General features: G+C 38.1%; 1 protein-coding gene across 3 annotated transcripts in view; it reads right to left on the bottom strand.

Annotated features, from left to right (window-relative positions):
• CCNT1 (cyclin T1) overlaps positions 1-13526 on the bottom strand; it is a 32470-nt gene that overhangs the window by 7019 nt on the left and 11925 nt on the right. For 2 of the 3 annotated variants that reach the window (XM_021704837.2, XM_044914863.1), the window contains exons 4-8: positions 12296-12356; positions 10738-10800; positions 9490-9535; positions 7683-7846; positions 7450-7520 (exon numbers count right to left, since the gene is read on the bottom strand). In XM_021704837.2, coding sequence (XP_021560512.1) covers positions 7450-7520; positions 7683-7846; positions 9490-9535; positions 10738-10800; positions 12296-12356 — 405 coding nt within the window. The remainder of the gene's footprint in view (positions 1-7449; positions 7521-7682; positions 7847-9489; positions 9536-10737; positions 10801-12295; positions 12357-13526) is intronic. The other variant, XM_044914864.1, reaches the window with a different exon arrangement.

The following is a 13526-nucleotide window of genomic DNA, read 5'->3' as shown; positions in this document are numbered from 1 at the left end:
ATAAAAGCCATACATGAAAAGCCCACAGGAAATATCATTCTTCAATGGGGAAAAACTGAGAGCTTTTTAGGTCAGGAACATGGCAGGGATGTCCACTATCATCACTATTGTTCAACATGGTACTAGAAGTCCTAGCCTCAGCAGACAACAAAAAGAAATAAAAGGCATTCAAATAACCAAAAAAGAAGTCAAACTCTCACTCTTTGCAGATGACATGATACTCTATGTGGAGAACCCAAAAGACTGTACCCCAAAATTGCTAGAACTCATACAAGAATTCAGCAAAGTGGCAGGATATAAAATCAATGCACAGAAATCAGTTGTATTTCTATACACTAACAATGAGACAGAAGAAAGAAAAATTAAGGAGTCAATCCCATTTACAACTGCTCCCCAAAACCACAAGATACCTAGGAATAAACCTAAACAAACGACAAAGGATCCATACTCAGAAAATTATAGAACACTCATGAAAGAAATTGAGGAAGACACAAAGAAATGGAAAAACCTTCCATACTCATGGATTGGAAGAACAAATATGTTACAATGTCTATGCTACCTAGAGCAATCTACAGATTCAATGCAATCCCTATAAAAAAAACCAACTTTTCTCACCAAGCTGGAACAAACAATCCTAAAATTTCTTTGGAACCAGAAAAGACCCTGAACAGCCAGAGGAAGGTTGAAAAAGAAAACCAAAGCTGGTGCCATCAGAATCCCAGACTTCAAGCTCTATTACAATATAATCATCAAGACAGTACGGTACTGGCACAAAAACAGACACACAGCAGAACACAGAACCCAGAAATAGACCCTCAACTGTATGGTCAACTAATATTCGACAAAGCAGGAAAGAATATCCAATGGAAAAAGACAGTCTCTTCAACAAGTGGTGTTAGGAAAATTGGATAGCCACATACAGAAGAATGAAATTGGACCATTTCCTTACACCACACACAAAAATAGACTCAAAATGGATGAAAGACCTAAATGTGAGACAGGAGTCCATCAAAACTCTAGAGGAAAATACAGGCAGAAAACTCTACAACCTCGGTTGCAGCAACTTCTTGCTAGACACATCTTCAAGGGCAAGGGAAACAAAGGCAAAAATGAACTACTGGGGCTTCAACAAGATAAAAAGCTTTTGCACAGCAAAGAAAACAGTCAATAAAACCAAAAGACAACTGACAGAGTGGGAGAAGGTATTTGCAAATGTCTTATCAGATAAAGAGCTAGTATCCAAAATCTATAAAGAACTTATTAAGGGGCGCCTGGCTGGCTCAGTTGGTTAAGCGACTGCCTTCGGCTCAGGTCATGATCCTGGAGTCCCTGGATCGAGTCCCGCATCGGGCTCTCTGCTCGGCGGGGAGCCTGCTTCTCCCTCTGACCCTCCCCCCTCTCATGTGCTCTCTCTCTCTCTCATTCTCTCTGTCTCAAATAAATAAATAAAATCTTTAAAAAAAAAAAAAAAAAAAAAAGAACTTATCAAACTCAACACCCCCAAAAAGCAAATAATCCAATCAAGAAATGGGCAGAAACATGAACAGACATTCCTCCAAAGAAGACATCCAAATGGCCAACAGACACATGAAAAAATTCTCCACATCACTCGGCATCAGGGAAATACAAATCAAAGCCATAATAAGATACGACCTCACACTGGTCAGAATGGCTAAAATTAACAAGTCAGGAAACGACAGATGTTGATGAGGATGCAGAGAAAGGGGAACCCTCTTACACTGTTGGTGGGAATGCAAGCTGGTGCAGCCACTCTGGAAAACAGCTGGAGGTTCCTCAGAAAGTTGAAAATAGAGCTACTGTACGACCCAGCAATTATACTACTAGGTATTTACTCCAAAGATAGAAATGTAGTGATCCGAAGGGGCACCTGCACCCCAATGTTTATAGTAGCAATGTCCACAATAGCCCTATTATGGAAAGAGCCCAGATATCCACTGACAGATGAATAAAGAAGATGTGATGACATATTATATATATATAATACACACACACAAACACACACATGCACACACAATGGAATACTGCTCAGCCATCAAAAAATCCGAAGTCTTGCCATTTGCAATGACATGGATGGAACTAGAGGGTATTATGCTAAGTGAAATAAGTCAATCAGAGAAAGACAATTACCATATGATCTCACTCTTACGTGGAATTTAAAAAATAAAACAGAGGATCATAGGGGAAGAGAGGAAAAATAAAACAAGACAAAATCAGAAAGGGAGACAAACCATAAGAGACTCTTAATCATAGGAAAAAAACTCAGGGTTGCTGGAGGGGAAAGGGTTGGAGGGATGGAGGAACTGGGTGATGGACATTAAAGAGGGGGGAAAAAGTGAATTTTACTCTATGTAAATTGTACCTTAATAAACCTGACTTTAAAAAAATTTTTAAAAAGAGTACTCTGAACAACTGTATGCCAATAAATTAGATAATCTAGATGAAATGGACTAATTCCTAGAAACACAAAACCTACCGAGAATAAACCATAAAGAAATAGAAAATCTGAACAGTAACTAGGAAGGAGACTGAATCAGTAATAAAATAATTTCCCAACAAAGAACAGCCCTGGACCTGATGGCTTCACTGGTGAATCTTTTTAAAACTTTTCCAGAAATTTGAAGAGGAGGCAACACCTCTCAACTCATTCTATGAGGCCAGCATTCCCCTGATATCAAAGCCAGACAAAGACACTCATGTAAAAATTCTCAACAAAATACTAAACAAACTGGGACGCCCGGGTAGCTCAGTCGGTTAAGCATCTGTCTGCTTTGGCTCAGGTCATGATCCCAGGGTCCTGGGATAGAGTCCCACATCGGGGCAGGGGGGCGGGGGACGGACTTGAGTCTGCTTCTCCTTCTGCCTACCTCTCCCCCTCCCTGTGCTCGCTCTCTCTCTGACAAATAAATAAATAAAATCTTAAAAAAAAAGATACTAACAAACTGAATTTAGCAGCATATTAAAAGAATTACACACTATGACCAAGTAAGACTTACTCCTAGAACGCAAGAATGGTTCAACATACAAAAGTCATCCATGTGACATGCCACGTAAACACAATAAAGGAAAAAAAACACATGATCTTCCAGATACAGAAAAAGCATTTGACAAAATTCAACACCCTCTCATGATAAAAACACCCAACAAACTAATAGAAGGAAACTACCTCAACATAATAAAAGCCATATATGAAACACTCAAAGCAAACATCACATTCAACAGTGAAAAACTGAAAGCGCTCTGCTATGATCTAGAACAAGGCAAGGATGCCCCTTTCAATTTTATTCAACAAAGTATTAGAAGTTCTCATCAGAACAAGTAGGCAAAAGAAAGCATTCAGAGACACCTGGGTGGCTCAGTCAGTTAAGCGTCTGACTCTTGATTTTGGCTCAGGTTATGATCTCAGGTTGTGAAATGGAGCCCCATGTCAGGCTCAGTGCTGAGCATGGAGTCTGCCTAAGATTCTCTCTCTCCCTCTGCCCCTCCCCACTGACGTTCTCTCTCTCTCAAAAAAAAAGAGCATTCAAATTGGCAAAAAAGTAAAATTACCTGTTTGCAGAGGATATAATTTTTTTTAAAAAGACTTTATTGATTTGACAGAAAGAGAGATAGCACGAGCAGGGGGAGGGTCAGGTAGAAGGAGAAGCAGACTCCCTACCAAGCAGGGAGACCGATGAGGGACTCGATCCCAGGACCCTGGGATCATGACACCTGAGCCGAAGGCAGACATTTAACCCTAAGGCAGATGATATAATCTTACATAGAAAACTCCACATACATAAAAATTATTATTATTATTATTTTTTTTTAAAAGATTTTATTTATTTATTTGAGAGAGAGAGAATGAGAGACAGAGAGCACGAGAGGGGGGAGGGGCAGAGGGAGAAGCAGACTCCCCGCCGAGCAGGGAGCCCGATGCGGGACTCGATCCCGGGACTCCAGGATCATGACCTGAGCCGAAGGCAGTCGCTTAACCGACTGAGCCACCCAGGCGCCCCATAAAAATTATTATTAATAAATTCAGCAAAGTAGCAGGATACAAAGTCAACACATAAATTTCAGTTGCATTTCTATACATGAACAATCTGTAAAGGAAATTATGAAAACAATCCTATTTACAATAGTATCAAAACAAAACAAAACAAAAACCTTATGAATTAACTTAACCAGGGAGGTGAAAGACTTGTATGATTAAAACTGGAAAACACTGCTAAAAGAAATTAAGACTAAATGGAAAACTCATTCCATGTTCTGGATTCAAAGGCTTCATATTGTTAAAATGTGAACATTATGACCCTAAGCAACCTGAAAATTCAATGCAATCCCTATCAAAATCCCATTATTTTTTGCAGAAATAGAAAAGGCCACCCTAAAACTTATATGAGATCTCAAGTGACCCCCAAATAGCTAAAACAATCTGGAAATGAAGAACAAAACTGGAGAATTCACACCTCCTGATTTCAAAACTTACTATAAAGCTACAGTAATCACTATACAGTAATATAGTGTGATACTGGCATTAAGAGACATACAGATGAATGAAACAGAAGAGAAAGCCCAAAAACAAACCCTTGCATATATGGTCAAATGATTTTTGCCAAAGATGCCAAGACCAAGACGGGGAAAGGATAGTCTTTTTAATAAATGGTGCTGGGAGGGGCGCGTGGGTGGCTCAGTCAGTTAAACGTCTGCCTTCGGCTCAGGTCATGATCCCAGAGTCCTGGGATCAAGCCCCACATCGGGCTCCCTGCTCGGCGGGAAGCCTGCTTCTCCCTCTCCCACTCCTCCTGCTTGTGTTCCCTCTCTCGCTGTCTCTCTCTCTGTCAAATAAATAAATAAAATCTTAAAAAATTAAAAAATAAAAATAAAAATAAATGGTGCTGGGAAAACTGGATATCCACATTCAAAAGAATGAAGTTGGACCCTTACCTAATACCACATACAAAATTAGCTCAAAATTGGATAAAGGACTCAAAGCAATAAAACTCTTAGAAGAAAACAGGACAAAGGCTTCACAACAGTGGATTTGGCAATTTCCTGGATATGCCATCAATGGCACAGGTAACAACAACAAAAAAAGGAACAATCTGGACTTCAAAATTTTTTTATTTTTCTAATTAAAAAATTTAAAAACAACTTCAAAAAAATTAAAATTAAAAACAGAATTACCATATAATCCAGCAATTCCAATTCTGGGTATATAACCAAAAGAATAAAAATCAAGATCTTGAAGACATACTTGTACACCCATGTTCATGGCATTATTCACAGTAGCTAAAATATGGAAGCAACTTAAGCATCCATCAACAGATGAATGGATAAGCAAACTGCGGTGGATACATACAAGGGAATATTACTCAACCTTTAAAAAATTCTACAATATGCTACAACATGGATGAACCTTGAGAACATTATGCTAAGTGAAATAAACCACAAAAAGACAAATACTGTATTATTCCATTTATATAAAGTACTTAAGAGTAGCCACATCACAAAGACAGAAAGCATAATTGTGATTGCCGGGGGCGGGGGGGAAGGGGGAAGGGGGAATTATTTAATGAGTATAAAGTTTCAGTTTCAAAAAATGAAATGAATTATGGAGACAAATGGTAATGATGGTTGCACAACAATCTGAATATACTTAATACTCCTGAACCGTACATTTAAAAATGGTTAAGATGGTAACTTTTATGCTATACGCATTTTACCACAATTAAAAAAAAAAAAAAAAAGAAATCCTGCCATTTGCCACATGAATGAACCTGGAAGGCCTTTTGCTGTGAAATAAGCCAGACACAGAAAGACAAAATATGATCTCACTTATGTGAGGAATCTAAGATTTAAACTCATATAGACAGAGTAAAATAGTGGCCTGGGGGTAGGGGGGAAACAAGGATGTATTAGTCAAAAGGTACAAAGTCAGTTATACAAGTCCTAGAAACCTACTGTACAACATAATACCTGTAAGTAACCGTATACTCAAAAATTTGCTAAAAGGGTAATCTTACATTAAGTGTTCTATCACATCCCCCAAAAAGTTACAGCAATCTATACCAATGCTACAAGCCAATTAAAAAAATTAATTTGTGCATATCTAAAATTCATTCATTAACGTCTATGCCTTATGACTGCTTATGACAGCAGTTACTCCAAAAGCAAATTCCAGAAATTTTGGTGAGGTGTCATATGATCACAGTGATGACCCATGTGCTCTCAAGCCTCCTGTGAATCCTAGGCAAACTCATTTTCTACAATTCACTAAACTCAGGAGAATGAAATTAATTTTATCAATCTGGATTTCTGAGAATGCAGGGAACATTTTTATTTATTTTTTTTTAAGATTTTATTTATTTAGGGGCACCTGGGTGGCTCAGTCCTTAAGCGTCTGCCTTCAGCTCAGGTCATGATCTCAGGGTCCTGGGATCGAGTCCCTCATCGGTCTCCCTGCTCGGCAGGAAAGCCTGCTTCTCCCTCTCCCACTCCCCCTGCTTGTGTTCCCTCTCTCGCTGTGTCTCTCTCTGTCAAATAAATAAAAATCTTAAAAAAAAAAAATTTATTTGAGAGAAAGAGAGAGAGTGAGAGAGAGCACAAGGAAGAGGGAGAAGTAGGCTCCCCGCTGAGCAGGGAGCTCGATACCAGGACCCTGGGATCATGACCTGAGCCAAAGGCAGATGCTTAACCGACTGAGCCACCCAGGCACCCCTGCAAGGAACGTGTTTAAATGAACTTTCTATCTAATGCCAAGGGAAAAAAGAATGATTCCATTATATAAATAAGACTTTGAAAAATATCTGAAATACAACTTTAGGGGGCGCCTGGGTGGCTTAGTCATTAAGCATCTGCCTTCGGCTCAGGTCATGATCCCAGGCTCCTGGGATCGAGCCCTGCATTGGGCTCCCTGCTCCACGGGAAGCCTGCTTCTCCCCCTCCTACTCCCCCTGCTTGTGTTCCTTCTCTCGCTGAGTCTCTCTGTCAAATAAATAAAATCTAAAAAAAAAAAAGAAATACAACTTTAGCCTGCATCTACATAAAAACAAAATTTAAAATCCATTTAAAAAGCAAATAATGTCAAAGCAGAATAATACCAGCTCTAACCTTGTAACTCTATCTTTCCTCTACCAGAACCCAACACTTTATGACTCAGAGTAGCCACATTTTTTCCCTAACAGTCTCCACACAGAAAACACTCAATCAATGTTGCCGACTGACTATATCACAAGAGTTGCACAACACAAAACAAATCCTGCTATCACCTATCACCACTGACTTCTGGGCCAGTATCTAAGTTATGAAGTTGAAGTCATGATTATTACGTAACAAGAAAAGGGTAATTCCAAACCTGGGGTACATAACCAATTCTGGTATATTCACTGTGCAGTCAAAAGAAAAAAAACTGGTTTTGTACCACAAGCTGACAGCAATAATTCTTACCCTCCAATTCCGAATTCGTTTGAGCCTGTTAGGGGTTTTCTCCAGAATCTGTAGAAATTCATGTGTCAGTTCTACAAATGAAATAGAACATTTAAGAAAAACTCAGAGAAGCAGAAGTAAAAAAACAAGAATAACCTCAACTAACTATTTTCATCTGAATCAAGTCACTTTGGGCCAGATATGTGACAGATCAAGAGCAAGTGCTTTTCAAGGTCCCTTACTCTAAAACTTACCATCTAAAAGTTCCAAGGTCACAGTGGCGTCAACATACTCCCACCAGTGCTTCCCATCAGTTGAGACTGGGATCTCCCAGTTGGACCACTTGCAAGCCAGATGAATGCAGACACAGGCCACCACAGGAGGTGTGTACTGCAGGCTAAATGTGGTCAAATGCAAGCTGACATCAGAGGGAAGGAAACAAGAGAGTGTCATGAGCTCTCAATTCTGAACCCAAAGTTAAAACTCTCCATTATTTAAAAAGAAAAAAAAATTTAAAAACACTGGAGAGTAAGAAGGGTAAGAAATATCCAGTGCTCTGATCCAGCACTCAACATGATTTTCCATTAACCCACCTGCTCAGGTAACATTTCTGAATTTTTTGGCTATACATCATTCAATCCCACACACTGACAAAAGACCAGGACCAAAACCAAAGAGATAGGGTACTCAGTTTTTTAAAATAAGGATCTATTATCCTGAGAGCAGCTTAGAACTCAAGGAAAATTATAAGATTTTTAGTTATGTGTAATCCCTAAATCAAATACTTAAAACCCCCTTAAAATTATCTTATCTCTTGCCAATCACAGGTCTGGTCTATTTAAAATAATGAATAGAGGGGTAACTGGGTGATGGACATTTAGGAGGGCACTTGATGTAATGAGCACTGGGTGTTGTATGCAACTGATAAGCACCAAACTCTACCCCTGAAACTAATATTATAGTATATGTTAACTAAGTTAAATTTAAATTAAAAAAATAAAAATATACTAAACTAATGAATAGACAATCACTCTCTCAATTGTGAATATGCTTAACTGATGGTTTACTTCAAAAATTTCTCCTATCAGGCTATAAAAATGAAACGACAGTCAATAGGAGTATCTTTGATTTCCATGAACAATCAATTGGAGATGAGACTGATCAAGTAATTTGGTAATACAAATTATGTATTAATTTTTGTTTTAAAAAGAGAAGAAGAAAGACAAAAACATTATACCTCTTTACACATATACATGCACATTTATCTGGCAATGGGGGAAGAAAAATAAGTCTTTTAAATACCATAATTATTGGGACACCTGGGTGGCTTGGTTGATTAAGCATCTGACTTCGGCTCAGGTCATGATCTCAGAGTCCCAGGATGGAGCCGGGTGTCAGGCTTCCCCACTCAGCAGGGAATCTGTTTGTCCCTCTCCCTCCGCCCCTCCCCCGGCTCATGCGCGCTCAGTCACACACATGCACACTCTCTCTCTAATAAATAAAATCTTTAAAATAAATAAATAAATACCGTAATTATTGCAGAATCCTCCAATTAGATTCTTAGTCACTATCAACCTGAAGTTTACCTAAACTTACAGAACTATGCTCTTGGATTATTTTTTTAATTATTTTTTTTAGATTTTATCTTTAAGTAATCTCTACACCCAACGTGGGGCTTGAACTCAGCACCCTGAGATCAAGAGTTACATGCTCTCCCAACTGAGCAGCCAGGCACCCCTGCTCTTGGATATTTTAAAGCAAAGGAAGACATGCAGAATCAAGTATGCTTTCAAACCATCAGTACTACATAATTACATCATCTTAGCAAATTAAAAAGCACCATGGAAATTTAAGGTAAAATATGAAAACTGTACAGAAAAATCAACAGTTCCAGAGAATTGTCTGTAATACACTGTATCAACAATCCAACCTGGGTCTTTGGGTTCTAGTTTACTAAGTGCTAGACCTGATATCTTTCCATATACCCCCCAAAAAGTGACAATTCCAACCCAAGTAAAGCCCTATCCCAAAAATAGAAGAGAAAAATATTAAAATATAAACCTGTTGGTTGCCATGAAGTAAGAAGTCTGTGCTAAGTCCTTGCTTGCTAAAAAAGAAAAGGGAGGGGAGGGAGACGGAAAAAAGTTATTAGTTCCATTCATTCTCCATTATTTAGTGAGCATTTAATATTTCCAAGTAGAGAACATAATAACAAATAAGGCAGACTTGGTCCCTGACCACCTGATGTTTAACATTCTACAAAAGAAGACAAATCAGCAACTTTTAATTATAATAATTATGCTGCTTCCAGACCAAGGAACTCAAGCTTTACATTGCACACCAAGTATTTGAAATACTTGTTTAAAATGCAATTCCTGGACATCCTTCCTAGAGTGTGACTCAGTATGTTTGGAGAAGGACACATGCATTTTTAACAGGTAACCTAGAAATTCTGATGCAAGGGTTCACTGAAAAATACTGAACTAGAAGATGAACTAATTTGGAGGCAAGATCAGAACCCAGAATACCTTTGTATATTTGGGAAAAGTGATCTGTGCTTAAAAAAATTTTTTTTAATGGAGTAGCCTGTGATTCAGACCCCAAATCATCAAATAACATAAATTACTTGATATACCACAATGAAGGGAAAAAAAAAAAAATCTTCCCTTCCCCCCAAAACTGCTCTGGGTAATAAAGTAAATTTTAATTTTCCTTAAAACTCAGTCTTTTCAGGGCGCCTGGGTGGCTCAGTTGGTTAGGCGACTGCTTTCGGCTCGGGTCATGATCCTGGAGTCCCGGGATCGAGTCCCGCATCGGGCTCCCTGCTCGGCAGGGAGCCTGCTTCTCCCTCTGACCCTCCCCCCTCTCATGTGCTCTCTCTCTCTCATTCTCTCTGTCTCAAATAAATAAATAAAATATTTAAAAAAAAAAACTCAGTCTTTTCAATACCAGCATATATCCACCTTTGTTTAACCTTATCCTTGCTCAATGTAAACCTTCTAATGCTTTCTAACTATATCCTTAAACTGCTATTAGATATTTGTCACTTGACTTTATGAAATCTGCTCCAGGCTCTGACAAACATTGTCAAGAGGCTAATTCTCTCTAACTGAAGATCACCTAAAAACTTTAAGAACCCAGCAGAAAAATCCCAAGTTAGAAACACTCATTTTGATTTAAGCCAGGTAATCCTTTCAATTTAACTTCTAGCCAAAGCAGCTATGTTATATATTTGTCCACCATAAATAAAGCATAGCCATTAAATGGTAAAACAATTTAAGACAGCCATTTCAAGTTGGAATTCCTTACCTCGAACCAGTTGAGTGCACTTTACCACATGTGTATGTGGGTGATCAATTGTTAGTTCAAAGCCTAAAAAAAAAAAGTACTTTAGTTAAAAAGCTAAAGATACTGGAGTCATTTTATACTTCTTTTATCTGAGTCATCATTAAAGGCCTCCCTCATTTTCCTCTCCCAAAATTACTGTTCAGAGGCTAAGAGGGTCACACAACACATATAGCACACTCTTCTCTAAGACGTATTATCTTCAAAGACAATCATATTTTGCACTAAATGATAAAGCTAATGCAGTCTCAAGACCCCTGAGGAACCAATAATCTCTAAACAGAAAATTATTCTCAATGGACAAATGATTCATGCAAATTAGATCTTACTGGCTTCCACATTAAAATATTAAAATTTATTCCACCAGAAAGATATCATTTTCCCCTAAAATACAGTTACTCTGAAGATAATTTAAAGTAAAAAGCTAATTAACAGAAATTAACTTCAGAGATAAGCTTTGAGTGCTCACTTTGGCAGCACATATGCTAAAAAAAAAAAAAAAAAAGATAAGCCTTGAAGAATTGTGTGTACAGACATGAAATAAAATACAGGTGTACCAACACAACTCATACCCAGAGAAGAGAAAAACAGCCCAAGAAAAAAATCTTTATTTTCCAAATTTGCTAAGCTTTTAGAAGGTAGTATCTCTGATAAAAATAATCATCATCATCAGGGTTGCCCATCAACCGCTAGGGCTGAAATTTCTCCACCAAAACTCTGCTGTTCTAAACACTGATTAGAGGTGTGCCTGGGTGCTCAGTCCATTGAGCATCCAGTTCTTGGTTTCGGTTCAGGTCATGATCTCACAGGTTGTGAGATAGAGCCCAACGGAGCCCCGGGGTAGGGAGTGTGTTTGAAGATTCGCTCCCTCTGCGCCTCCCTCCACACAGCTGCACACACGTGCGCGCTTGTTCTCTCTCTCAAATAAATAAATCTAGGGGCGTCTGAGTGGCTCAGTCCATTAGACGTATGCCTTCAGCTCAGGTTATGGATCCTGGAGTCCCACATCTGGCTGCCTGCTCAGCGGGGAGTCTGCTCCCACCTCTGCCTCTCACCCGGCTCGTGCTCTCTTTTTCGCTCTCTTTCTCAAACAAAATCTTTTCAATAAATCTAAAAAAAAACTACATGACTTCTTTAAAAAAAAATAAACTATTACCAAATTGTTAAATTGTTAAAAATTGATCCTGTTATATAAATATAATGACAGACAAACAGATCATAAAAATCCATGAAAGGAAAAAAGTTCTTTAGTTTCTGCCATTATTTATCATGAAGTTAATAACTGACAAACTTCCAAAGCAAATCATGAACGTAGAATTAAAAAAACCCTGCTAACTACTATTCCAAAGGACGGCTATACCTGACTTCTCTCTATGGTGTAGGTCAGGGTTAAACCGCATTCCACAACTTCTATAATTAGCAAAAACCTTCACTAGAGATTTTCTTCTGCCTTCCTATTTTGCAAATTTTAAAATTTTATATTGCATACATTTCTTAATATTTTAAAGAAAAATAAATTTACCTAAAGTCTGCAGAATTATGCTTTCTAATATCACCAGATCTTGAACTTGTTGCAGGTAAGCCTGCAGGTGAGAAGACAGATAAATTATTCCCCAAAAAGGCACAATATATAAAGTGTAAACAATTCTAACTCCTTCCAAGAAAACCAAAGCAACAAAAGGCAGGGATGAAGTTAAGAGGTAGCCTAGGAACTGAAATATAATCCTTCTCTATTAAGCATAAATTTTCCTCTTAAAAGAAGAAAAAAAGTGACATATTGAGAAATCATACTTTATTCATAATTAGCTACCAAAAAGGAACCAGGGATTTGGTTCATTTTCAAGACTAACATTTTAGGTTTTAAAATGTGATGTAGACACAAAATAATTAAAAATACATACATCTTTTTTCAACATCATCAAAATACATTTGTAGACCCTACAGTACTGCAGGCAATCTCAAACATCTGACTCCTGACAACCGTCCCATCTGAGGTAATGCTAGATGTCTAAGAATTAGAAGAGTTCAAAGGAAAAGGGAATAAACAACAAAAATTTCTCTCAGATTTGTACCAGCCAATACTGTAGCCACTACCCCTACATGGCTACTGAGCACCTGAAATGTAGCTAGACTAAACTGAGATGTGCAATAGAATACACGCCAAATTGGGGGGCCTGGGTGGCTCAGTTGGTTAAGCGTCTGCCTTTGGCTCAGGTCGTGATCCCAGAGTCCTAGGATCAAGCCCCTTATCAGTGGAGTCTGCTTCTCCCTCTCCCTTTGCCCTTCCCCCACTCGTACTCACACGCGCACATGCGCTCTCTCTAATAAAATCTTTATTTTTTTTTTTTTAAGATTTTATTTATTTATCTGACAGAGACATAGTGAGAGAGGGAACACAAGCAGGGGGAGTGGAAGAGGGAGAAGCAGGCCTCCCATAGAGCAGGGAACCCGACATGGGGCTCGATCCCAGGACCCCGTGACCATGACCTGAGCCGAAGACAGATGCTTAATGACTGAGCCACCCAGGCGCCCCATAAATAAAATCTTAAAAAAAAAAAAAAAGAATATATGCCAAATTTTGAAGACTTAATTTAAAAATAATAATGTAAATGACCTCATTAATAATGTTTTAATATTGATTTTACATTGAAATGACAATATTTGGGATTAAATAAAAGATACTAACAATAATATAAAATATTACAATTAATTTCACCTTTTTTTTTGTTTTTTTAAAGATTTTACTTATTTAT

The sequence above is a fragment of the Neomonachus schauinslandi genome, chromosome 5 (assembly GCF_002201575.2).
Source record: "Neomonachus schauinslandi chromosome 5, ASM220157v2, whole genome shotgun sequence".
In the NCBI taxonomy this organism is placed as follows: Eukaryota; Metazoa; Chordata; class Mammalia; order Carnivora; family Phocidae; genus Neomonachus; species Neomonachus schauinslandi.
This window is presented reverse-complemented; position numbering and strand designations above follow the sequence as displayed.